At 51.2% G+C, this 24536-nt stretch overlaps 1 protein-coding gene across 4 annotated transcripts in view; it reads right to left on the bottom strand.

The window, feature by feature from the left end:
• Positions 1-24536, bottom strand: part of bbs9 (Bardet-Biedl syndrome 9) — a 103165-nt gene that overhangs the window by 69430 nt on the left and 9199 nt on the right. For 3 of the 4 annotated variants that reach the window (XM_086153869.1, XM_086153868.1, XM_086153872.1), the window contains 9 exons: positions 21100-21184; positions 20554-20737; positions 13653-13782; positions 11839-12020; positions 11675-11751; positions 11546-11599; positions 11358-11460; positions 4547-4651; positions 804-818 (listed from right to left, as the gene is read on the bottom strand). In XM_086153869.1, coding sequence (XP_086009995.1) covers positions 804-818; positions 4547-4651; positions 11358-11460; positions 11546-11599; positions 11675-11751; positions 11839-12020; positions 13653-13782; positions 20554-20737; positions 21100-21184 — 935 coding nt within the window. The remainder of the gene's footprint in view (positions 1-803; positions 819-4546; positions 4652-11357; positions 11461-11545; positions 11600-11674; positions 11752-11838; positions 12021-13652; positions 13783-20553; positions 20738-21099; positions 21185-24536) is intronic. The other variant, XM_086153870.1, reaches the window with a different exon arrangement.

Genomic DNA, 24536 nt, shown 5'->3' with positions numbered 1-24536 from the left:
GAAGACAATTTACAGCTGAAACAGAGAGAGTGCACGTGTGTGTGTGTGCGAGAGTGTGTGTGTGTGTGTGTGGACTTCTGTGGGGACTCTCTAAGCCCACTATAGATTACAGAACATCCTACTCTCTATCAAAGCACACAAACTCAGACGGACTAAAACAAACACTGGCTGACGACTGCAAACAGTGCTGCCGAGATACGTGCACATGTGTCTGCATGTGTGTGTGTGTGTGTGTGTGTGTGCATTTGTGAAATTGTCAGCTTTCCAGGTGAAACTTCAATGTGGATTCCACGGAGTAGAAAGGGATAAATGGATATTTACTTATTCCATAGACTGAGGAAGTGTGTGTGTGTGTGTGTGTGTGTGTGTGTGTGTGTGTGTGTGTGTGTGTGTGTGTGTGTGTGCGCGCGCACAAGCACGCGCCTGTGCAAGTGTGTGAATACAGACTCTTGCCAAGTATCATGTTACAGGAACATAAACAGTAGGCAGCAGTCTCTTCCTGTATATACAGTAGTGTGTGTGTGTGTGTGTGTGTGTGTGTGTGTGTGTGTGTATAGTGTGTATATATATATGTGTGTGTAATGCATGCAGCATAGATTTTATAATGTGTGAGTTCTGAGTGAAGGGAACATGTAGCTTCATGTGCACGTGTTTGTGTGTTTCAAACTGCCAGCGTGAAAAGGGTTAGTATTTGCAAATGATTAGCCAATGTATTGATCTACCTGTGTGTGTAGGTGTGTGTGTGTATGTGTGTGTGTGTGTGTGTGTGTTCCTTCTAGATCTACATCCGACCACACGCTTACCTTTAGGATTGAAGTCTGCAGAGAAGAGGAGGAAGACAGAGAGAAGAGGAAGAAGAAAACAGTCAGATGGTCAGGGGTGTGTGTTCAAGTGACCGAGTGCGTGCGCGCGCACACACACACACACACACACACACACACACACACACACAGGACTCAAACCCCCGCCCTTCTCATGGGGTCACAGCGAGGCTACAGCCAATCGCAGCTGGCCCTGGGCTGAGGGGCGGGGCTTCACCTTACCAGCTGTCAATCATCCAACCATTTCCCCTCCCATTCACACCTGCAGACATTTTCAATGAACCTTCTGACTGAGTCTGGAGAACCAAGGCAGGAGAACATGGAGTACCCAGGCAGGCTCGGGTTCTAGCCTTAGAACCGAACCTTTCTGAGGGTCCACACCTTGTTCCAGCTGACAGGACGGGATCGGACCGATCGCTGACAGGACTGGGGGGAGCCAGTGGGAGGAGCCACGGTGGGTTTGGGTTTGCCGTGGCCACGTTTCACATCCGGATCCCAGTGGATCCCCGGATGCACACACACATTACGCCGGATTGCTGCCATTCGTTACAGTGTTACACTGTGTGTTTGTGAGTGTGTGTGTGTGTGTGTGTGTGTGTGGGGGGGGATAACGGACGCGTGAAATGGAGCGGGAAGGCGCTGGCGGCAGAGGTGGGGGGGGGGACGGTAGCCACTCCTGGGCGGGCGGCGAGCCAACGCTCAATCAGCCCTTCCTGTCTCTGAAACCCCCTGTAATGGAGAGACTCTGCAGCCATTAGAGGGGGAGGTTAATGTTTCATGACTGCAAGCATTTATAATACCAACAATAAACCAGGAGCTTTCTTTATAATTAAGAGCAGGGACGAGAGCGAGACCTACGCTGCTCCAACAGAGAACAGAAGAGCAGGAGAACTGGAGAACCACAGAACAGGAGAACCCCTCTCTACGACAAAATCAATACTCTCTTTCTCCCTCTCCTCTTTCTAGTGTTCGCCCTTATTATGTGATGGACTGGAGTTACCGTCCCACGCGCCATTGTTCGTTTTTCATGGGACAAGATTTGAAATTAATCTCCCAAAAAATGTTTCTCGCAAACTGCAGCGCGAGAACCCTCTCCTGACGGGGATCCGGGCGGAAAGTGAGATCTCTTCTTGCTGCAAGGACCTTAGTACGAGCCTCGGCTCATTTCTGACTGAACCACTCTGAAAGGTATGGTATACATACGTTTAAAACAGAATATATATTAAATAATATCGTCTTCTGGAAGAAATGTAGTGTGTGGGGGGTTCTTGTTGCCGGGGATGCCTGTTACCGGGGTGTTTTTGAATCCTGGGTCGGGGTTAGGGGGCACTAATGAAATTCTCTGGAAGCTCCTGACAAACAGTGACCAACGCTGGCGCTCTTTTGAAGGGATTAAGAAGTAAGCGGCCTCCTTAAATGTCAGGGCGTTTGTGGGGCTTAGAGGAGGCACAGTAGCCGGGGGCGGGGGGGTAATCACCCCCCAAACGGGGGGTGCAGGGAGGAAGACATTCCTATCATACCGACGGGGCATTTAAGGATGGGGGGGGCATCATCTCGTCCAACATACGTCTGGATAACACTTCTATGTATATGCATTTCTTGAAGCTAAGCTAGGCTAACTAAGCTCAAAATACTTTTAAAGTTCTCCAATGTCACCATGGGAACCCGAGCTGACTAAGACACTTGGGGTCACATGACCCACTGGCCCCCGATCGTCCGGTGAGATGCAAAGATGGCGCCAGATTGAACGTCTGCTTCATTCCATGGCGAGGCAAGTGTGTCATCAATCAAAGCAATAATCAACAATCAATAATCCCTCTGCTGGGATGACTGTCACTGCCATTTTCTCCTCTCGTTAATCCCTTCACGGTCTGGAAAAAGGTCTCGAAATCCCGCAGCGGTGTCTGACAAGTACGAATGCCGGAGGAGGTCGGCCGGCCGGTGTGGGAAAGGAGACATTCGCAGGTGGGGATTAGATGGGATTAGACAAGGTGTAATCTGCTAAACTCTGCTAACTGACAGATCAAAGTTTCAGAGTTATAACCACTATAATGCCCCTCGATCCAAATTTCCCATCCTATCCTCCTACTCCCTTCCCATCCTAGGATCCTGCCTGCAGTACCCCTGCTTCACCACTAGGCCGCAAGTTGCTCCAGCTTCCTGTTTCCGGCTATATTTAGGATCACATAAAGTTCAACAAGGGGTCCAGAGGTCCAAACATCTTTAGACATTTGGTGGGGAGGGGTGTGTGTGTGTGTGGGGGGGGTTCCCACGGTCTTGGGGAACGGATCCAAGGGGAACAATATCGTGAAAACACGAACAAGGTGCACATGGATTTCCTCCGAACACATCGAAGCCTCTGACATTTTGCAATAAAGAGTGGTTTTGTTGGTTTGCAGTGGAAAGAAAGATCTTCCAGAAACATGCCGGGGCTGGAAACAGATGTGTGTGTGTGTGCGTGTGTGTGTGTGTCTGTAAGTGTGTGTGTGTGTGTGTGTGTGTGTGTGTGCGTGGGAGGAGGAGCGGCCGTCAGCTCCTGACCTTTGGGTTTTGGGTCCAATAAAACAAAGGTCAGGTCGTTTCCTTCACATCTATTTTTAAAGAATAAAACCGTCGCTAATCCCTCACTGTTTCCACTTTCGCCACCACCTAGGAGTCGCCGCGGCAACCGGCGAGTCCAACAGCAGCGCCGATGGCCTTACTGCTAATATGAATTTCTCCCGAAATTTCGGCAGAAACTAATCGCAAACTAATCTCAGATTATGAGGTTGAGTAATCCCACCCTGGGACAAGCAACGGTGCAGGTGCCCAAAGGTAAAAGCAGTGGATTAATCCCTAATCTGGCCCTGGGGGGAAAAAACACCACTGCGGATCAAGTCATTGGATGATACCCACAAACGTGAAGCCCCTCCACGTCCAAGATGGAAAATAATCCCGGTTCAGAGAAGGCCCCGCCCCTTATGTGAGAGTCGTCATGCCGCCGCGGCGAGCAGAGTTGCGTGGGATTTCAACTGATGCCTAGATTCAGGCACAGTTAATCCAGATAAGCAAATTAGCAAATTGAGGTGGAGTTAAAAGTGGTAGGGGTATAGAGTTTTCTCAGATTTTCCCCCAGTCCTAGATTATTTTAAATAAAAGATTTTCAGTGTTTTTTTTGACGCTATGTTAAAGCCACGGCTCGTTGAATCCTACGCTGAGACCTAATCCCCGTTTCACACACACACACAGTCAAAAACACACACACATACACACTTGAACCCTGTCAGCAGGCTTTCTGGGCGGCTCCTGCTTTATGGCGGGTTAATAAGCGGCACAGGTGTGTCGGCGGCCTGCCAGCGTGTGTGTGTGTGTGTGTGTGTGTGTGCGTGTGTGTGTGTGTGTGTGAGTCTGCTGCATTCACTGTCGCTCCAGATTTATATCTTCTCTTCTGGGTCTTGGCGCCACAGTGGTTGCAGGAAATAATCCCAGATTTGATTCCGGAGCAGCGCTGATTTACAAGGGGGAGGAGGGCGTGGCCCCGTCAACAGTCCACTGGAAACAACCGGGTGTATCTCATCACCGTGGAAACGTACAGCTCCAAGCCTCCCCCCCGACACAACGCATGTGATTTATATGATTTATAACATGTCAGTGGGCGGAGTGAGGTTCCACATTGAGTGTATGTGTTTGTGTGTGTGTGTGAGTGTGTGTGTTTGCGTGCGTGCGTGTGTGTGTGCACGAATTACCTGTGGGGGCACTGTAGGACACAGTGATGTCACCCGTCAGGTCAGCGGGGGGGTAGCGGCCATTCAGGAAGGCAGAGAACACCACCACTGTGGACGAGCCTACGCCTGGGGGAGGAGCGGGAGGAGCACATCTTCAGTTTGATGCTCCTCTTCATCACAAGCACATGACATGACTTCATATCACACACACACACACACACACATATATATATATATATACACATACACACGCAACCAGATATGGTGATTCATAGGGTTAATGAACAAGGGTCCAAGGTCAGTGGATTTCTATGATCTCTGTGTCTGCAGGTTCTAGTTTGACATCAGCTCCTTCTAAGAAGGGCACTTAGTGCAATTCACACGCGCACACACACACACACAGGAGCCCCAGTCTGGGTGAGGACAGAGGAGTTACAAGCTAAACAAACTCTTACTTCCATTTCAGGACCACACACACACACACACACACACACATAGAGCAAACAAGCTGGAGAAAAACCAGGGATCAAATGCAGACACTGAGGAAAGGATATATTACAGCTAATGGCTTTCACACACACACACACACACACACACACACACGGGCAGTGTAATGGGCCGTGATGCTCCTGAGCTTGGCCTGTTACAGGTGACTGAACCCCGAGTATTTCTGTGTGTTTCCATGTGCACTAATGGATGAGAGTGTGTGTGTCGCTTGTTTCTGTTAGAGATGGTTGCTCTCAGCCTGAGCTCTGCAGACCCTCACACAGAAGCAGTGGATGGAGAAGGAGGAGGAGACGGATGGAGCAGGAGGACCAATCGGGGAGGAGGATGAGAAGAAACCCTCTCTCAGAGGGATGGAGGAGAAGATGAGGGCTGGAGAAGCTCCAGCCAGGTGACCTCACAGCAGCACCTCCTTTACTCTCAAATGCCTCCACAAGCTGCTCTTTAATAGTGCATGTTTCCTGTGTAGGACGCTCTTATTGTGACCACCCTCGTGACCTCCTGGGATTCCACCCAGAAAACAATTTGCTGGGTCTGCTGGACATCTCCTTACCCACCCGCACTCCTCGCCACTCAGCACAGAGCTTTTAACCTCAAGGTCAGAAGGTCGGCCCGGTTGAAGAGCTCTAAGTGGTTCCAGGTCCTTCAAAGACCAACAAACACACCAAGGAGAAATAGAGGAACCCCTCCTCCTCCTCCTCCTCCTCCGTGATCTCCTCGTCTTCCTCCTTCGCTGCTCTTAAATTCCTCCATCTCCCCCTTCACTTCCATCCTACTTCTCCTTCTATCATGTTCTTCCACCTCCACCATCTGCTCCTCCTCTGGAGTTTTCACATCCCTTCACCTCCTCCTGGACATGTTCAGTAGGGTTCATCTTTGTAGTTCCTCAGGTTCCGTTACATCCATTGATTACTTGTCGGATCGATCGGCCTGATCTGGTGGGGGAGCAGGAGAACCCTGAGTGTTCTCAGAGGTTTGGTGGAACAAACCGTCCGGGTTCTGGACTTCTGAGAATGTTCCGTGAGTGTAGATTCATGTCCTACCAGCTGATCTCTGACTGCCACACACACACACACACACACACACACACACACACACACAATCCTACAATTCACTCCTAATGTTGCAGCTTCCTGGTCATCAAAGAACCTGACAGAAGCATCAAGGCTGAGTGTGTGTATGTATGAGTGTGTGTGTGTGTCTGTATATTTGTCTGTGAGTCTGCGATTGTGTGTGTCTATGTGTTCATGTTTGTTTGTCCATGTGTGTGTGTGTATGGTGAAGTGTCTGTGTATTAGTGTGTCTCTGTGCATGTGTTTGTGTTTACATGTCTAGGTGAGTGTGAGTGCCTCTGTGTGTGGCTGTTTGCGTGTGTTGGTGACGTGTGCATGTATGTGTGTGTGTGTCTGTATGTAGTATTGTGTCTGTGTTAGTGTGTCTGTGTGTGTGTGACTGTTTATTTGTCTGTGAGTGTGTATTTTTTCTGTGTGCGCGTGTTTGTGGGTTTATTTGTCTGCGAGTGTGTGTTAGTGTTTGTGTCTGTAAGAGTGTGTGTATATATTTTTGTGTCTGAGTGTGTTAGTGTTTACATGGTTATGCGAGTGTCTCTGTATAGTTGTGTGTGTGTTTGTATGCATGTGTGTGTGTGTGTGTGTGTGTGTGTGTGTGTGTGTGTGTGTGTGTGCGTGTGTGTGTCTTCCAGGATATGGTATATGACAGCTCAGGTTAAAGTGCCTACTGGCTGTTTGGGGTCAGGAGGTTGAAGGTCAAAGGGGGCGGAGTCAGTCTCCATCACCACCCAGGGTGTGGGTTTGGGTACGTGCACGCATATGTGCACACCATCTTTCACACACACCAACAGGTCTGCAGGCAGGAAAAGGGAATCTGACACAGAGTTAAACAGTGATCTTCGACCCCTGGAGGTCCGAGGCCGAACCCACCACCGGCCCGACGCCTCTGGGCTGGACCTCCTGGAACAACCTCTCGTCTCCAGCCTGGACCAGGACACACCGCCTCCCAAACGCTATCACAATGTACTAACTCTTACACGATCGCACATACGTGTCCTGCCTCAGAAGGAGGAGCATCTGACGGACCTTCATCTCCACTCCTGGAGAAACACCTCCAGTGAAGAAGCACTAGAGGGACCTTCTCACAGAAGTGGGCGTTTCAAATTAAGTGCAGGGAAATCGTGAGGTTGCATCAATGTTTTGTGTGTGTGCGTGTGTGTGTGTGTTCATAGCTCCCTCGACTGCGTTGAGTGTGTACTCGCAATTACTAGTAGTACAGAGTGTGTGTGTGTTTTCCTGCTGTTGGGCCAATAAAGCTGTTTTTAATTTGAATGTGAAGAGATGCTGAGGGAGAGAGGGATGGAGGTATGGAGAGAGGGATGGAGAGAAGGATGGAGAGACTAGGAGATAGAGGAGAGGGGTGGAGGGAGAACAAAGGCGGCAGTGTGCAGCAAACGGACGCCATCTGAGACGAATAAAAACTAGAATAACAATAAAAGTCAAAAGGCGCTACCTCTCTCACACACACACATACGGAGACAAATATAGTAACACACACGGCAACGGTGACACACAGCAGCTGGGAAACAACAGCAGGGATGGATTGTCAGAGTGCAGGTCTCCGGTTGGTCGGTGTTTGTGTTGCCGGTGGTGTTGTTTGTGCATGTGCGTGCTTGTGCTTGTGTTTTTCCATTGTCTGTTGTGTTTCCTCTGTTGTTGGTCCTATGACTGATAGTGTTGTGGTTGTATGGGTGTTGGCAGTTGTGTTGTTGGTTATATGGCTGTTATTAGTTGTGTTTTTGGGTTGATAGTTGTATGACTGCTGTCGGCTGTAAGGCTGCTTTTGGTTGGATGGTTGTTGTCGGTCATGTTGTTGTTGTTTCTGTTGTTGGTTACATGTATGTTGCTGGTTGCGTAGTTTACGGTTGCTGGTTGTGTTGCTGGTTGTCATGGTCTTGTGACTGTTCAGGAGGGAGATAACCAAGAGGTGAGGAAGAGGAGGTGATTGTGAAACAGTTGTGGTTCCTTGTGTTTTTACACACACACACACACACACACACGCACACTGCAAAAACCACAAAACAGCTCTGCAACAACCGCTGCACCCTTCTATCTGCCTTCAAGCCAACGACAACAACAGCCAAAGGATTTTAGTTTGCAGGTTTGCATTCTAACGGTGTGACACGTTGCTACGGGGACCTGTTGCTATGGGAACCGAGTCAGCCATGAGTCCTCTGAAGTGTTCTGTGGTGACGCTAATGAACGTTCCCACCCTTTCCCTCGGACCCAAACACTCCTTTCTCAAACAATCTGCACTTGACGATGACGTCACTGCGGCAACGCATCATCAGTTGGTCCTCCCGTCTGCTTGTCCTTCCCCTGGTGCCCATTGGGTGGCGCCGCCCTGATTGACCTTCTTGGCGAGTGCTTTCAAATGTGGTGGAGGACGGAGGAAAGACACACATGCGCGCATGCACACACACACCCACACACACACATACACACACAGCGCCCGAATTCCCAGACTGTAACGGATGTGAAACACTCGAGCCCGACCTCCAAGGGGTCGGTGGCGGTGGTCCTGACTGCTCCTGTGGCGAATGGCAGTCCGGCGAGGTTCGGATGAGGGAAGAGGAAGAGTGTGTGTGTGTGTGTGTGTGTGTGTGTGTGTGTGTGTGGGGATGGCTAATGTTTCGCATTGGAGAGCTGATGATTGACTGGAGGAGGCCAGCGCCAGAAACTCTGTGAGCAGGAAGACGAAGAAGCATGACATAAACACACACACACACACACACACACACACACACACACACACACACACACACACACACACACACACACACACACACACACACACACACACACACACACACACACACACACACACACACACACACACACACACACACACACACACACACACACACACACACAGAGTCTGGTTTCCATCACTTGGGGGGACGTTGCTCGGACCTCAGGCTCATTTCCTGGAGGCTTCACCTCACTGAAGCAACAATAAGTGCTACTTTTTCCGAAATCCCCGGGAGCTCGTCCTCACCGCGACATGCTGGCTGTCCGCCGGATGGAGGAGAGGAAGAAGAAGAAGAAGAAGAGGAGGAGGAAGGAAAAAGAGAAGAAGGAAAAGGAGGGTGAGACCCTGTAATTAATGTCCCCAGAACACGGGGAATACCTTCTCAGTCGGAGGCGGCTGCAGGCAAACACGTTGTGGCGACACGTGTTTACACCCATCTGCCCCCGTGTGTGTGTGTGTGTGTGTGTGTGTGTGTGTGTGTGTGTGTGTGTGTGTGTGTGAACGCGACCCGTCTGACCGCTGTGTAAACCTGTGTTGGTGCAAACGTGACTTGGCCTCCGATCCTTCACGCCGGCACCAAGCTGCTGAGAGACGCCACCGCAGAACCCGGGTTCCTATGAGCTGCGCCCCTTTTCTTCTTCTACTCCTCCTCTTCACATTCCTCCTCCTTCACCAAACCCCAGGAGGCCCAGGTACCTTCACTGCCCTTCTACAGACACTCATCGTCCCGGGAGAAGAACCCAGAGGACCTGGCAAGCAGGCAGCTCAGAGGGTTCCCAGTACAGGGAACCCACTGGGAGAACATGGGGAACCCGCTAGTATGCTTCAGGGAAGCTACAAAGAGAGTCAAAGGAACCCAGTAAGACAGCATGGGGAACCCACTAGACTCTGGAGAATCCACAGGAAGAACATGAGGAACCCACAAAGGGACTCCAGGGAACCCGCTAGAAGAACATGGGGTAACCCACTCAAGACTGGAGAACCCACAGGGGAAACATGTGGAATCCACAGTGAGAGCATGGAGAACAAACTCTGAGACTTCAGGGAACCAGCGAAGACATTCAAGGGAACCCAGAAAGGGACTCCATGGAGCTCACAAAGAGACTATGGAGAACCCACAGGAGGAACATGGGGAACCCACTAAGATACATGGTGGAACCCACCAAGAAACTCTGTTGAACCCAAGAACCTGTGTGGAACATCTCACTTAAATGTCAATCAAAGGTAAACTGGGATGGAGCGAGTGATCCCGTCGGCTAGATGTGCTGATCCCTGAAGATCAGCAGGATCTCACACGCGTGTGGAACAGAGATCCAGACGGGATGAGGAGAAGGAAGCGCCTGCTTCCTGGACGTCTGGACATCTCACGGGCGTGCATTCGACCGCTCCAGGTTGGGATTAGACCAGATTAGAGCAGTACCGGAGGGGGACCAGCCCGGTTCTCCAAGGGATTTGGACGCTCTGAAGTTCATATTGCGGTTTAGTTTGAGGTTGAGTCTAAACACTGTCTTGAATGAGCCTGACTTTAAGCAAGAGCCCGGTTAATAATCTGTGATAATCCCGGGGTTGTATTGACGGTGTGTTATCAGATAGCAACCCAAGGCTGTGCTGTGTGCGCACGCACACACACACACACGCCACAAAATAAACTACAACAAAGGCGATTGTGTTTATGGAGCGATTACCTCAGATTGGAAAAGGGGGCTGTAGAGGGGAAAAGGGGGCGGAGTCAGACCAGTGGGCGGCGCCAAAGTAACACCCAGCATGGCAGCGCCGATGATGACGTTAGTGATATAATCAAAAACAGCGTATGCACGCACACAAAAGCATATACACAAACACCACAAAACAAACGACGACGATAGCGATTGTGATAGCGGTGTGATCACCTCAGATGGGAAAAGGGGGCGGGGTCAGACTAGGGGAAAGGGGGCAGAACCAGACGCGTGGGCAGCGTGGGAGAAACACCCAGCATGGCAACGATGATAATGATGTTGGGGAGATCATGAAAAAAAAGGACGCACGCACACACACACACACGAACACACACACACACACACATTGGCCTGAGTCCCGAGGGCGAGGAAGCGATGAAGAGCGGTGATTGATAACGTCAGATGATGGAAGAGGTTCCACTCATCCAGCTGCCGGATCGTTTTCCTTCTGGACCCCCCCCAACACCACCACCACCTCCCTACCACGACTATTATTTTTAGTCTGAATCGTGAGAAAATGTTTCCAGGCGGCGAAGATGAGGAGGATGAAGGGTGAGGAGGCGTTGGAGGAGCCTCTTGTCACAACCAAATAAAATATGAATAAATAAAACACAAATATTTTCCTTTTTTTGCCCTCTGATTCACATAAACTTCACCTTTAAAACAAATGAAAATATATAACTGCATTATCACTTTTGTTATTAATGTGTTAATACTCAACTCCTATCTGTAATTAAAGGGACTTTTACATGTTTTAAATGACAGACACAAACACACACACACTCACTCACCCACAGGCTCAAGGACAAACTGGTCCTGGGTGACGGCGAGCGGCGGCTGAACCCTGATGGCGAGCTTCGGCGACTGGACCTCAGAGCAGACCTTCACTTTCACCTGGAGGAGGAGGAGGAGGGCGAGGGAGGTCACCTGGCGAGCAGCTCCAGGAGAAAGATGGACGTCGACGGCTGCGGCAGCTCACCTGCACGGTCACCGAGGGAACGGGAAGCCCGTCAATGTCTTGGATCAGAGCGTGCTGCGGGGAGATGCACCTGGTCAGTGTGTGTGTGTATGTGTGTGTATGTGTGTGTGTGTGTGTGTGTCCCCTCACTGATGGGGCGTCCATGCTGGAGGCGACGCTGGCTGCCGCCGTCAGCTCCTCCTCGCTCTCTAATTTGGGCACGATGTCTGAAAAGGGAGGAGAACCATGGCCTTGAGGATGGAGACCCCGAGGAACCTGGAGGAACCTGAAGGAACCCCGGGTTCTCCTCCTACCCTGCGTCCTGGAAGCCTCCCGGATGAACCTCTGCAGGCTTCTCATCTCGGCCTCCACCTGCTCGTAGTCGGCCTCGCGGGCGTCCACCTTGGGCGTGGAGAAGAAGGACGGGTCCGTGCCCAGGTAGGAGCACAGCAGGCGGCCCTCGGAGCTCAGGGTGACCACCACGCCCTTCAGGTCCCTGAGGACAGCAGGAGAAGTTTATTAGTCACTGCTGCCTGTTTTTAGAGGAATGGAAAGGATTTGCTCCTGTCTGAAGTTCTCCACAATAGATCCCTGCTGGTGGTTCTTCTAAATCAGGAATCAGCCAGTGGTTCTCCTTGGGAGGAACATACCAAAGGTTCTCCACCAGCAGGAATCGGCTAGTGGTTCTTCTCGAGCATATCCTGCCTGAGGTTTCCTTTGACAGGAACCTACCATTGGTTCTCCTTCAGTGGGAACCTGCCTGAGGTTCTCCTTCAGCAGGAACCTACTAATGGTTCTCCTTGAACAGAAACATGCCTTAGGCTCTCATTAAGTAGGAACCTCCTTGATATTCTGCTTTCTGCATTCTGTTCTCCTCCAGCAGGAGCCTGCCAGAGGTTCTCCTCCAGCAGGAGCCGTACTGCAGTTCTCCATGCCACCTCCATGGAGACCGTAGGACGTGTGCTCCGGAAGCGGCGGAGGGAGGAGGAAACGCTGATGATGCAATAATGGCTTTTAACAGTGTGTTTGTGAGAGTGTGTGTTAACAGGTTACAGATGTGTTGCAGTCCCAGTCCACTGAGGTGCACGAGCGCATGCACGCACACGCACACACACACACACACACACACACAAACACACACACACGCACGCAAGGGGGGTTCAGGTTGGGAGCAGGCAGCTCCACACCTGCACAGGAGGTAGTATAAACCTTTCACTTTCAATGCTGTGGAAACACTCACACTCAAACACACACACACAGACACACACACATGCAGGGAGAGGATGGAGAGGGTCAGGCTGACAGTTGGATATCCACCTGTCTGACACATCGGCAGGCTTTTAATTTGAAAAGCCGCACAGGAAATGACAGGTGAGGGGTTATAATGGTTTTGTAAGGCATGGGAGTAACATCGGGAAATAAATCAGCCATTCATTTCATTTATAAAAATACATTTCTAATTTCATTTCTGTCAGATATTTTTCCAGAATTTTCTTACTTAAAGTGGAATAAGATCTTTTCTCCTGGATTTTCACAATAAAGGTCTATTTTTTCCATGTCCTGTGAATTGGAACAGGCTGGTTTTCCCCCCGAGGATTCCGGGCCGCAGGTTTGCGTGTTTGTCTTGAGCGTGCACGTGGATGTGTGTGTGTGTGTGTACCTCCTCTCCCACCGACACACCAATCAGATTTTTATCAAAGCGCTTAAAGACAACATGCCCTCCGAACTAAACCAAACAGCAACCCAGACACATATACTATCTGCCTGCATCTCACACACACACACACACACACACACACACACACACACACACACACACACACACACACACACACACACACACACACACACACACACACACACCTCGCCACTCTCAGCCCTGTTTGTGTTGCAATTGGGTCAAATTGGTGTTTGATTACGGCCGTTTGCAACGCAGCTCTCCCATTGGCTGCAGCCACCTCCTCCTGCCATGCTCCCATTGGCCAGCAGGAAGCCGTTGTCGGATCTCACTGATAAAACACCCACCACGTACCTGCTATGCATGTGTGTGTGTGTGTTGAGCACTGGAAACACACATCTACAGAATAGCGGAGCGCTGTGAAAGCTACGCCGTGACCTTTGAACTTACGGGAAGTTGGCGACGCGGGCGGCCACAGGCACGAAGGGCAGCTGGGCGGCCCACTTCAGCGTCACGTCCTGGTACACTTGTAGCATGCTGGTGTGGTTGCCTAGCAACAGGCTGGTCGTGCTGTCGGTCACTGGAAGGCGAAACGGGGGATTAGAGGGGGTCGGGGGGGGGGGGCGAATATTAGTCGCTAGGGCAACCATGGATGGGCTGCAAGAACATGCGTTTATCAAATGATGTCTATCACACACGCACACGCGCACACACACACACACACACACACACACACACACAAACACAAAGACATCTCCCGGAAAAAAAACCTGGCAGGAGAATGTCTGCTCTCAGCTGATCTTGCAGCTGCAGAACGCCGGAGAACGTACGCATCCATCTTTTGGGGAAAATAAAATGAAATTAAAAGTTTCTTTACCCAGGGGGTCCCAGAGATCTGTCCTCCCACTGTATGTTTGTGTGTGTGTGTGTGTGTGTGTGTGTGTGTGTGTGTGTGTGTAAGATGAATAAAGATGGATGCTCCTCCTTGCGTGCAGCAGGTCTCCCTATGCTCGTGCATGCAGAACATGTGCAACTCTTTACAAACGTGAGAACCGAGGTAAATAACCAGCATGCAAAGCAGCGGCGGGTGCAACATCAGGATCTGCTGTAGATGATAAAGCCCCACCCCCCAGTCTTACACACACACAAACCAACACACACTCTTGGCGCGGCTGTATGCAGATGTGCTGGACGTGCAGTGTGTGTTTGCGGAGGTCTGTGTTCGTTGATTTACGAGGATGTTCCACTTACTCCGGGAGAACTTTCACAGATGTGCGCGGGATATGGAGCCCCAGACGCTTTGGAGGAGCCTGACCCCGGACACGCAGAGACGTGAGTGTGTGTGTTCTGGTGGCACTGCCCACATCCAGTGCCTTTCACTTTTTGTGATACGGCCAACCTCTTCGAGGCAGGTACACACACACACACACACACACACACACACACACAAACACACACACACACACTTTCTCCTGTGACTCATGGCTGGAAACATCAAATATAAATACCACTTGGGCTTTAATACTTGTGTTACATACACACACACACACACACACACACACACACACCCTGGTGTCTTTACCTCCAGGGAAGATCTGAAGTGACGGCCACACACAGAACAAACACGCGGCCGACTTGGCGGTAGTGGTCAGCGGGGTGGTGCTGCCGGGCACAGGGGTCACAATGACAGTGTGTGAGTGTGTGTGTGTCGGCGCCACACCAAAGCATACGCACCTTCTACCAGAGCTTCAGGATGGTAATTACCACCCCCGTCGCACACGCACGCACGCACACACGCACGTGCACACACACACGTATAAAAGCCAGGTCTGCTCTAGTATGTCCGTCCTCCTCTCCCAAACTCCACTTCCCCTCCTGTCATCTTCTCCTCCACTTCCTATTATTTTTCCAAACTTCCTGTCTGCCCTCCTCTTCCTCACGCTGCCATCATGCTGCCATCACATAGCGTGTTTGAGTGTTAAACCCTCATTTGGATGTCTGGACGGCTCTCGGCTAATTAGCCTGAGCAGTTAGCCGAAGGCTGGCAGAACCGATTTAAATAATATAGAAAGGAATGAATGAATGAATGAATGAAAAGGCAATGTCAATAACATTTATAAATTAAAACTTCAAGAAGGGTCAGTCGGAGTTTTCTGAATACAATAATAATTAAAAAAATAACACTTATTTATCATCTACTTATTAATATTCCTTTACACTAGTAATATTTTATCTTTCTATTTTTGTTTATTTCTGTTTTTTATCTCATCTTATCTGAGAATACTCAGTATTTCTGATTCTGATGATAATAATAATAATAATAATGATTATAATAATCATAATAATAACAATTGGTCCTAATACATAAAAATGGCCTTGGAATTAGTGACAGCGGACGTGGATGAAGAGGAGATGGGTGTGGGTGTGTGTGTGTGTGTGTGTGTGTGTGTGTGTGTGTGTGTGTGCGCGCAGTACACAGGTCTATGTTGCTACGTAGTAACAAACACTGGCAAGCCAACTCCGGGATTATCACAGATTATTAGTCTGGTTCTTTCTCAAAATCCACTCCGGACAGCGTTGAGACTCAACCACAAACTAAACCACGACATGAACACCTGAGCGCCCAGAACCCTTGGAGAACCAGCCGCTCTCCATTGACTCTCCATTCCCTCCAATCATCTGCCCCACCTCCTCCTGAATGGCTCAAACTACACGGCCGAACCAAGAACAGTCTCTGAGTGGATCCGCTGTCGCTCACCCTAGTCAGTTTGTTTATTCTGGTCTGCTCGTCCCTCCATCGCCGTTTGCGAGTTATGTTGGTTTCGAACCTGGAGAACCTGAGGGCGGACGCCACCTGCTCCGAGGCTAACAGGACACTTATATAAGTCGGACAGGAGAAGCAGGCAGGCAGGGGAGGGGGCCGGGCGGAGGTCCAGCAGAGGCAGCTGTGAGGCTAGCAGCCAGAGGGGAAGCGTGAGGAAACTCTGAGGAGATCGCTGCAATCCGTCTCTGTCTGCACGAGGCCGGGCTCCGGGGAGGTCACAGCACGGCTGCTCTCCGCAACGCACACAGGCGCCGGCTGGGAGCCAGCAAGTACGCTGCTCTGAACACACAGCTGGGAGCAGGCAAGTACACCTCACCGAACATTTAGGTGTGTTCCACAAAATACACGGGACCAAACATCCAGGTGTGTTCCGAGAAGTAGACAGGACCAAAGGGGAGCCAGCAAGTACATTGCACCAAACACCCAGGTGTGTTCCAGTAAGAAGAGGAGACAAACTCCCAGCTATGCTCCAGCAGGTAAACCGGCTCCAGCCAATGGGTGTGTTTCAGGAAGTAAACAGGCCCAAAGATACAGGTGTGAATCAGGAAGTGGACAGGAAGTAAACCGACTCAAACACCCTGGTGCGTTCCAGCAAGGAGATGGGTTCACAGCACCAGGTGTGATAGTCAGCTTCAAACGCGACGTTGTGTTTGAGGAAGTAGACGGGCCCAAACAGTAGGTTTGAACAGGTGCATTCCAAAGGCCCTGGACTGGTTCGAGGATCCAGAAGTCTTATACATATTCTGAATGGCAGGAGAACATGGAACCCTGGAGGACCAAGGAACGTGGAAAAGGCACCCTGACCTCAAACGTGTTGCTGCTCAAAGAGGTGACATCCCATCATTTTAACGCTGCATTCACACTATCAGAACCATCGGAGAAAAGAGCTCCCGACTGAAGACAAAATCCACCTGAATGCAACATAAGTTTTTGCTTCACAACAGGCCGGTTTGAAGTGTCAAAATTACAGACAGCCATAAAAGCAGCTAAACACACCACAGACCGAAGCCTGACTTCTCAAGTCTGGGATATGGAAGTGCCCGAGGAGCACCTGGAGGCAGCGGAGGGTCAACCTCTCCATCTTCTAACCACAGATGGAGACCAAAGAGGACTTCAATGGGACTCAATGGGAAGGACGCTGGAGACGTGGAATCCCTGCACATTCTCCGTGTCTCCTTCCCCCCCCTGAATCCCACCTGCACTGATTCCTTAATCTCTCATTCCCTGAGTAAAAATAGCTGCTGAGTTGTTTTCCAGACGTGGAGGATGAGTGCTCTCCAGAGGGACAGCAGCGTAATTCGCAGAGGACGCCAGGTTTCTGATTGGTCCAGACGCTTTGAAGACGCATTCGCGGACACCTCTTCAGTACAAGATTTATGGACGTAATCTCGGCAGGGGCTCCTCCCGTGCCGGGGGAGGAGGGGGCAGGAACCTGAGCGGAACGCGGCGGACATGTCGTTGACGCTGCGGTCTGGGGTTCGGCCGCCGCCATGTGGAAATCCTCGCCTGGCCCTGGCCGCCGACGGGAGTCGTGTCCCAATAAAAGTGTCTTTTGTTGCGCCGGCGCGCCAACTCTCCAAATTACAGTGACTTCCAAGAGTCATTTGGCTAATCTAAATAAAGTCTGGAACAAATCGCGGCGGTTCGCGTTAGAAGACGAAAGCTCTCTCCTTCTCTTTTTTTTTTTACTCCATCCTGAAATTGAAAGCAGATATCAGCAGAAAGGCTCTTGGCCGTTCCCGCCATCCCCCCGTCGACCCCCCACCCCCTCGGCCTCACTTTTAAATATATACTTTTTGTTTTCCTTCATATCCTCCTTTTATTTCCTCTCTCCAGCTGCCAGGGCGAGTGTAACGCTCCCTCCCTCCCTCTCGGACGAAAAAAGAAAAGCTGACTCGGCCGTCCAGCGCTGCCTAAGCTGATCCAGACCCGAGGAGACATTTGCTCAGGGCTGGAGGGGTGAAACTCCGAACACGTTCCTCTGGATTCTGGCTCTCATCCGGAGGGTCCGGGCGGAGCTGGCCAATCAGGTTGCCCAGTGCCCGTTCATCCACCGTCTATTCCTGCTCTCACTGGATGAGAGGTGGGGTTCACCCTGGATCCATCACAGGGCCTCACGCCTCACGCCCTACAACATTGGCCCTCTCGTCCACACACAGGGGCAAATTCAGTGTCTCCAGAGAGCCTCCTGTATGTGTTTGGACTGTGGGAGAAACCCTGGGGAACCCCACGCAGACACAGGGAGACTCCCCACAGAAAGTACCCCCCCCACACAGAAAGTACCCCCCCCTGTGGAAATCCAACCAGGGACCTTCTTGCTGCAAGGCCAATGCGCTAGCACCCACTCAATTAGCTTAAAAACGATACGAAGAAGAGACTGCAGTTCACAACAGCCACAATGTGATGACATCTGCAGGAGGAAACAGCTCCACCCTGTGCACACAGTGGTTGTTGCAGGTGGGGTAAGGTGGGGAGGCACGGGGGGAAACTTTCTGCAAAGGAATAAAAAATAAAAAAAATTATCCTCCAGAGCCTCTTCAACATGGATCCCGTCAAACCAGCGGGAATCAGATAATCAGCAAATCAATGAGACAGTGACACATTTCTCGTAAACGTGGATCCCAGAGCCAACATTCCACGATCCAACCCTCCTCAAACAGGCCGGAACCCCCCACGAGAACGCAGAACGGCGAGGAAACGAAAGTTCCAGACCCTGATTGGACACAGAACAGTTCAGAATCTGTTGAAAGTTCAACGTTTCAAGTTCTCATCATCATGGTAGATCATTTCTCACTAGAGGAACATCTTGCATAACCTAGAATCTTCTCAGAAACCAGGTGGTTTCTTGGTGCAATTGGACAGCAGAGCAGCCATGAACTGTGGACCTCAGCTTCTAGAACCATCTCAACTCAGTTCCACAGAAACTCACTGCTTGGTGGAACTCATGAGCTGCGCCCATCACCAGATACTTCTTGTGGACTGTGGGGCGCAATTTTAAAAACCTATGAAGGTCACTGATCAAAAATGTTTTCCCGGGACAAAATGTATGGAAGAAGGTCCACACAAGAGGTCCTCGCTTTTCTCACAGGGGTTCACGGATGAGCATCAACATTTTGGACCAGAATAAGCCTGGAAGTAGCTAACGGTTAGCAGGGTTCTTCACATGGCGGAGCAGTGCGGGGAGAAGATAAAAACACTTCAACCATCTGAGAGTGCACGGTGGAATCTGTGGCAGCTTCCACCTTCATGTCATTGTTCTTCTTCAGTGGTTTGTTTTTGAGCTTGGAGCTGAAGGTCTGAACCGTGGTCCCTCGCTGCCTGTGGGAACGCACAACTACAAGGTTCCCCTGAAGGAGGCAACTTCCTGGAACCGCTCTCAAGCTGGACAGTAAAGCAGTCCTCCTGCGGCGGTGGAAGCGGCCGTGGCCGAGGCGGGTCCCTGCAGGAGCTCCCTGGCCCTCCTGAGGTGAGGACCTTGCAGTAAATGACGGCCTCGTTTGGAGTAAAATAAACACATGATTCAGGATGTGGCCACTGTGACTGACAAGCGGGCCACTGAAGAAAAGAGGAAAAACCCCGTCAGGTTCCCGTTTCCAGCCAAAAATGGTCAGCTCTGGGTGCCGGTGGTGAAACGGACCATCCTAAAAAAGACAGTCCGCAAGCTAACGAGTGCCGTGGGCTAATGGGCCGGTGGCCGGCAGCCGACGGTGACGCCAGCCGGCGTGAAGACGTGGACAGAGGGAGGCGTGGACCTCCAGCTTCCTTCAGCCAGTCGCCACATCTGGGGGGGGTGGGATCCGTATCCCCGGGGGGAGCGATGGTGGCGAGAGGTGCTCAGGGCCTGGAAGCCATTACAGCTTTGCACCGCACATACCTGCGGGATTAGACGCCGCCAGGCTCAGGAATCAAACGCTCTCTGGATCCAGTCTGCCATCGCCATGGTGATGATGAATGGGGGGGGTTAACGTGACGTGTCCGACGGCGTGATGGGTTTCGTACGTCCGAGACAATCGAGACAATCTCAGTTGGAGCGCCAGCACAGCTGGGATTCATCTTTTACGCCAGAGCGCCAGAATCGACGGTTGCAAATGGTCGACGGGCGATGAAGGTGCCTCGGCGAGGTGGCTTCGTGACAGTGCGTTCAGTGTCAGCTGGGAGAGGGGAGTGTCGAGTCAACCCACGGTATTTTCCGAAGCAAAACAGGATTAGCGAACGAATTCAGAGTCTTACAACCTCACGGATGCGACGGGCCGACCCAGTACCGACCTGGGACCGACGCCGACCGGCCGCCGACCTTCGGCGCGGCGTGTCGGGGGGCTTAAACCACTTAAGGACGTGAGGGCCTTTCTGGGAACATCTGTTTCCACTATTCGGGACAAATTAAGATCAACTTCTTAAGTGGATCAGCTGAGCTGGGTTGGGGCTGGAGGAAAAAGCTCGGAAGGTCACGAGGAAGATGAAGAAGAGGAGGGTCCGGAGCGGTTCATCCGAGGTTCACCCACCCGGAGCTTTGGGGAGGGCGGTTACCTGAAGCGTAGGGCAGGAAGCAGCTGGGGTTGAACTCCAGCTTCTTCATGAAGCGGATCTGGCCGTTGTCTCGCAGGCAATAGAGGTTCCTCTCGCCCAAGACAAAGATGGCTGAGGAGGCGTGGGAGAAGGAGGGCACGGTGAGGTCCAGGGCCTGCTCCCCCAGGATCAGCGTCCAGTCCGGCTGCGGGGAGACACGTTTGCTTTAGCCCGAGACCAGGAGCATGAGGAGCATGAAAGTATGAAGAAAGACCGGACAAAACCCCGCTCTTCCTGTGAGCTCCATGACTGGAGGCCCAGTGAAGGTGCAGATAAATCAGCTGGACTTTCTTTGATTCATTCGTCATCTGTATTTCTTATCCTGATAATAGGGTAAACCCCTGATCCACCCTGGAAATCCAGATATCTGGACACCACCACCCCTCCCTCCCTCTGCTGAAGGTCTAAAACCATGATAAGCCTGCTGTGGAACGCGGAATGCTGACACAGGGACCAAACAGGAGAGAACCTGGAGAAAGGGTTGATGGTTCTTCTGGAAAGACTCACGTTCAGCCTCTTGCCTCCGGTCTTGATGGGCAGGTCGGGATCCTGTCGAGTCTCCGCCTCCGTCGCCACAGCCAGGGTCTCGTACCTGAGGGGCGGAGACACAAACAACATGTATGACTCCCTTGCCCCGAAGTATACGTGTCAGCAAGGTGGATTGAGTAAATGGGAAATTTTATATATTGCGAATATTGCTATTATTAGAAGCAGCTATTCGAGAGCATCTTCTAGATGCCTTGCACGTGGCTCAGTCCTTTCAGTACAATCCAGGGCTGGTGCAAAAAGGGGACAGATGGATGGGAAGGACCACAGAAGCTGCTGCCTCAGGACTAGCAAGTGTGAGGAATCATCTCCTGATCCAGACTTTTCCTTTCAGCTCCTCACCTCAGGGGCCACATCAAATCCATCTCCTCCATCCAACTAACTTCACGTCGTCTCCCCTTCCATCCATAAACCTCCTCTCTGGTCTTCCTCTAGTCTCCCAACTCATACCTCAGCATCCTTCTACCCAGAACATCACCATCTTTCCTGTGTCTCTGGACAAACCATCTCAGCCTGAAGGACTTTGCTAGACTTATTACTGATCCACTCCATCCTCCTCCCTCCCAAGGAGAACCTCCACATCTTCGTCTCCGCAGCTTCCAGCTCCGCTTCCTGTCTCTTCCAGGATGAGGCTGGCTCTGTAGAGCGCCTGGCAGATTCTCCGTTCTGCATTTTCAGGGCGGCATGGTCAGGCCGGAGGCACTTTGCTCGGAGCCGGGGAGGAACCTCCCTGGCCTGCCCCGAGATCCACATTAGAGACCTCTTTGGTTTCAAGTGCACTTATTCAACCGCCGGGCAGAGACCACAACAATATCCACCATTTTCCCGGAGGAGAGGCGGCCTGGAGTTCACCCTCCGCCTGCGGAGAAGCCGAGTCCTGGGGTAGCAGGTTACGTCTTCTCCTTTCCTTTATGGCTTCTGTCAGGTCTGTCAACACGGCCGCAGTGCCCCCCCCACCCCCCGGTATATTGGATTTAATCAGCGGGAAGCCACCGCCAAGCGGGGGATGGAGCGGCGGCACTGATCTGGGGACGGTTGACTTTGGCGTTCTCGCCGTCAGGAGTTTTCCAGTAAGGAGCTGGCAGCGCCTTGGGGGACTGGCCGGCGGCCGCCCTCCTCCTCAGACACCTGGCCGAACACGGAGAGCTCCAGAAAAAGCCGACCCTGCAGCACGTGGCGCAGTAAGCGCCGATTTGTCCGTTGGGCCGCAGCCGCTAATGCGGGCGAATCTATGCTGGCAGGTCTGAAGTTACCCTTGCAACCCAAATCAAATATGGCCGCCAAAGCAGCTGCTTCAGTGCTGATTCCCTGCAGCTTTCATTCCACTGGGTGGGACAGCAATCACACACACACACACACACACACACACACACACACACACACACACACACTTTGATGTGAACCACGTGGGTGGGGTGAATTTTCGTGACATTGATAATCGTCGTATTGATTGCTGATTCGTGTCTCAATGATCCATCCTGAAGTCAAAATGGACTAGGGATGAGTCTGATCTCGTCTTCACTGTTTTTGGAGGATTCTCAAGACGTCTGGACCACAGAGCTCTGAAGGAGTAGAATGGCTTCTGGAGGTACATCTCCACAGGGATAACCATTTCATATAAAAGGTGTGGGTGAGAGTGCTCCGGACTACTTCTTTTCTTGCTTTGGAGGACGACAGGAACCTCCAGGGAATACGGTTGTTTGTAGAATACATTGGAATCTGAAGTGGGAGCAGGGAGAAGGTGGAGGCCTGCTCTTAGCAAGACAGGTGGAGAAAAGAGAATGAAAGGAAAGGAGAAGATGGAGGTGACGAGCGGTTGGTGGTGTTTGGATTGGAGAAGACAGAGGAGGCAGAGCTGGAGGCAGCAGAGATGAAGATTTGAAGTTTCTTCATGGGAGGGAGGAAGATGGAGAGGATCAGGAAGGAGTCCATCAGAGGGACAGCACATGTTAGATGTTCTGGAGATAAAACTCGGACTGAGATGGTTTGGACATGGACAGAGGAGGGATGGAGAAGACCTGGGTAGAAGGATGCCAATGGTGGAGGAGGTGTCGAGGAACATCAGAGGGGAGGTTCATGGAAATATGCCAGCAAGTTAGCTGGTGTAAGAGGAGAAGGTTAGATAGAGGCAGATGATTGGCTGTGGAGACGCCTGAAGGTATCAGTGAAACTGAACACTGAAATCTTCATCTGCTGGTGAACCAATACTTCTGTTGTGACTTTTATGATTAGGCTTCCATTCTCTCTCCTATAGTCATACGTCATCCTGCCTTCTGCACGGCCGCTGCCAATCAGAAGACAGGAGGGGCAGGGCTTCAGGTGAGAGACTCAGGTGTTTGGAGGGGGTTAGAAATACAACCATGGAAATCAAAAGCGTCATCGCCGGCCGTTTAACGAGGCGCTTTAACGGGCGAACAGAGGCACGGAGAAAAAGAGGAGGAGGAGAAGAAGAAGAAGCAGGAGGAGGACGGGCCAGCAGCTTGGATATGGTACATGCTTCTCCTCCTACTGTGATGTTTTTCTTCTCAAGCTTTTTACAGCAGCTCCTGGAGGAGTTTAGGGTGTGAAATGAACCTGAGCACCTCCTCCAGCCCCTTCACCGCCTCCATCACCTCCAAGGATGGAGGACCTTCTGGCCATGGCCCGACGGATGGGTTTGCAAAAGGAAAAAGTCACACTGGGTTCTGTGTCTCAAAGAAAAAAACGACACACACTCACACACACACAAATGCGATTATTTGCCAACATATGGAGGACACACTTTCTCTCTCTCCCACACACACCCACACACACACACACACACGCACGCCGTGGCATACACTTGGGAACACTTTGGCTGTTATTTCTTGTTTGCTGTTTCAAAGTAGTGAAAATGGTATGTGCTCTCACACACGAAGGCACCGCGGGGCCCGAGCCTGTGTGTGTGCATGTGTGTGTGTGTGTGTGTGTGTGTGTGTGTGTGTGTCTGGAGCTGCTCTCACTCTTCAGGACACGGAGGTTAAGAACACACTCTCCTCATACATATGTAAGATGATCCGTCTGAAAACTCCGCAAACAAACACCCACGTTTACCATCAACATATACACCAGTGTGTTGGGCACATGCGCACACACACACACACACACACATAAACACATAGTGTGTGTGTGTGTGTATATATATATATATACACATACACACCCACATTATACAAAGATACATATGCTCACACTGTGTTGGATAAACACAAACTAGAATTTTAACGCTGGCGCCAGACACACACACGCAAACACACACACACACACACACACACACATACATACATACAGAATTCAAGCTCTTATTTATGAGCGCGGTGAAGGTCCAGCGGGCCAAATACACATCCAAGCAGTCATGTGACAGCGGACGAGGGATTAGA

This window comes from Fistularia commersonii, chromosome 10, assembly GCF_037954325.1.
Source record: "Fistularia commersonii isolate RoL2024-O1a breed Wild chromosome 10, RoL_Fcom_v1.0, whole genome shotgun sequence".
NCBI classification, from domain to species: domain Eukaryota; kingdom Metazoa; phylum Chordata; class Actinopteri; order Syngnathiformes; family Fistulariidae; genus Fistularia; species Fistularia commersonii.
Note: the sequence above shows the minus strand (reverse complement) of the source record. Positions and strands in the feature narration are given on the sequence as shown.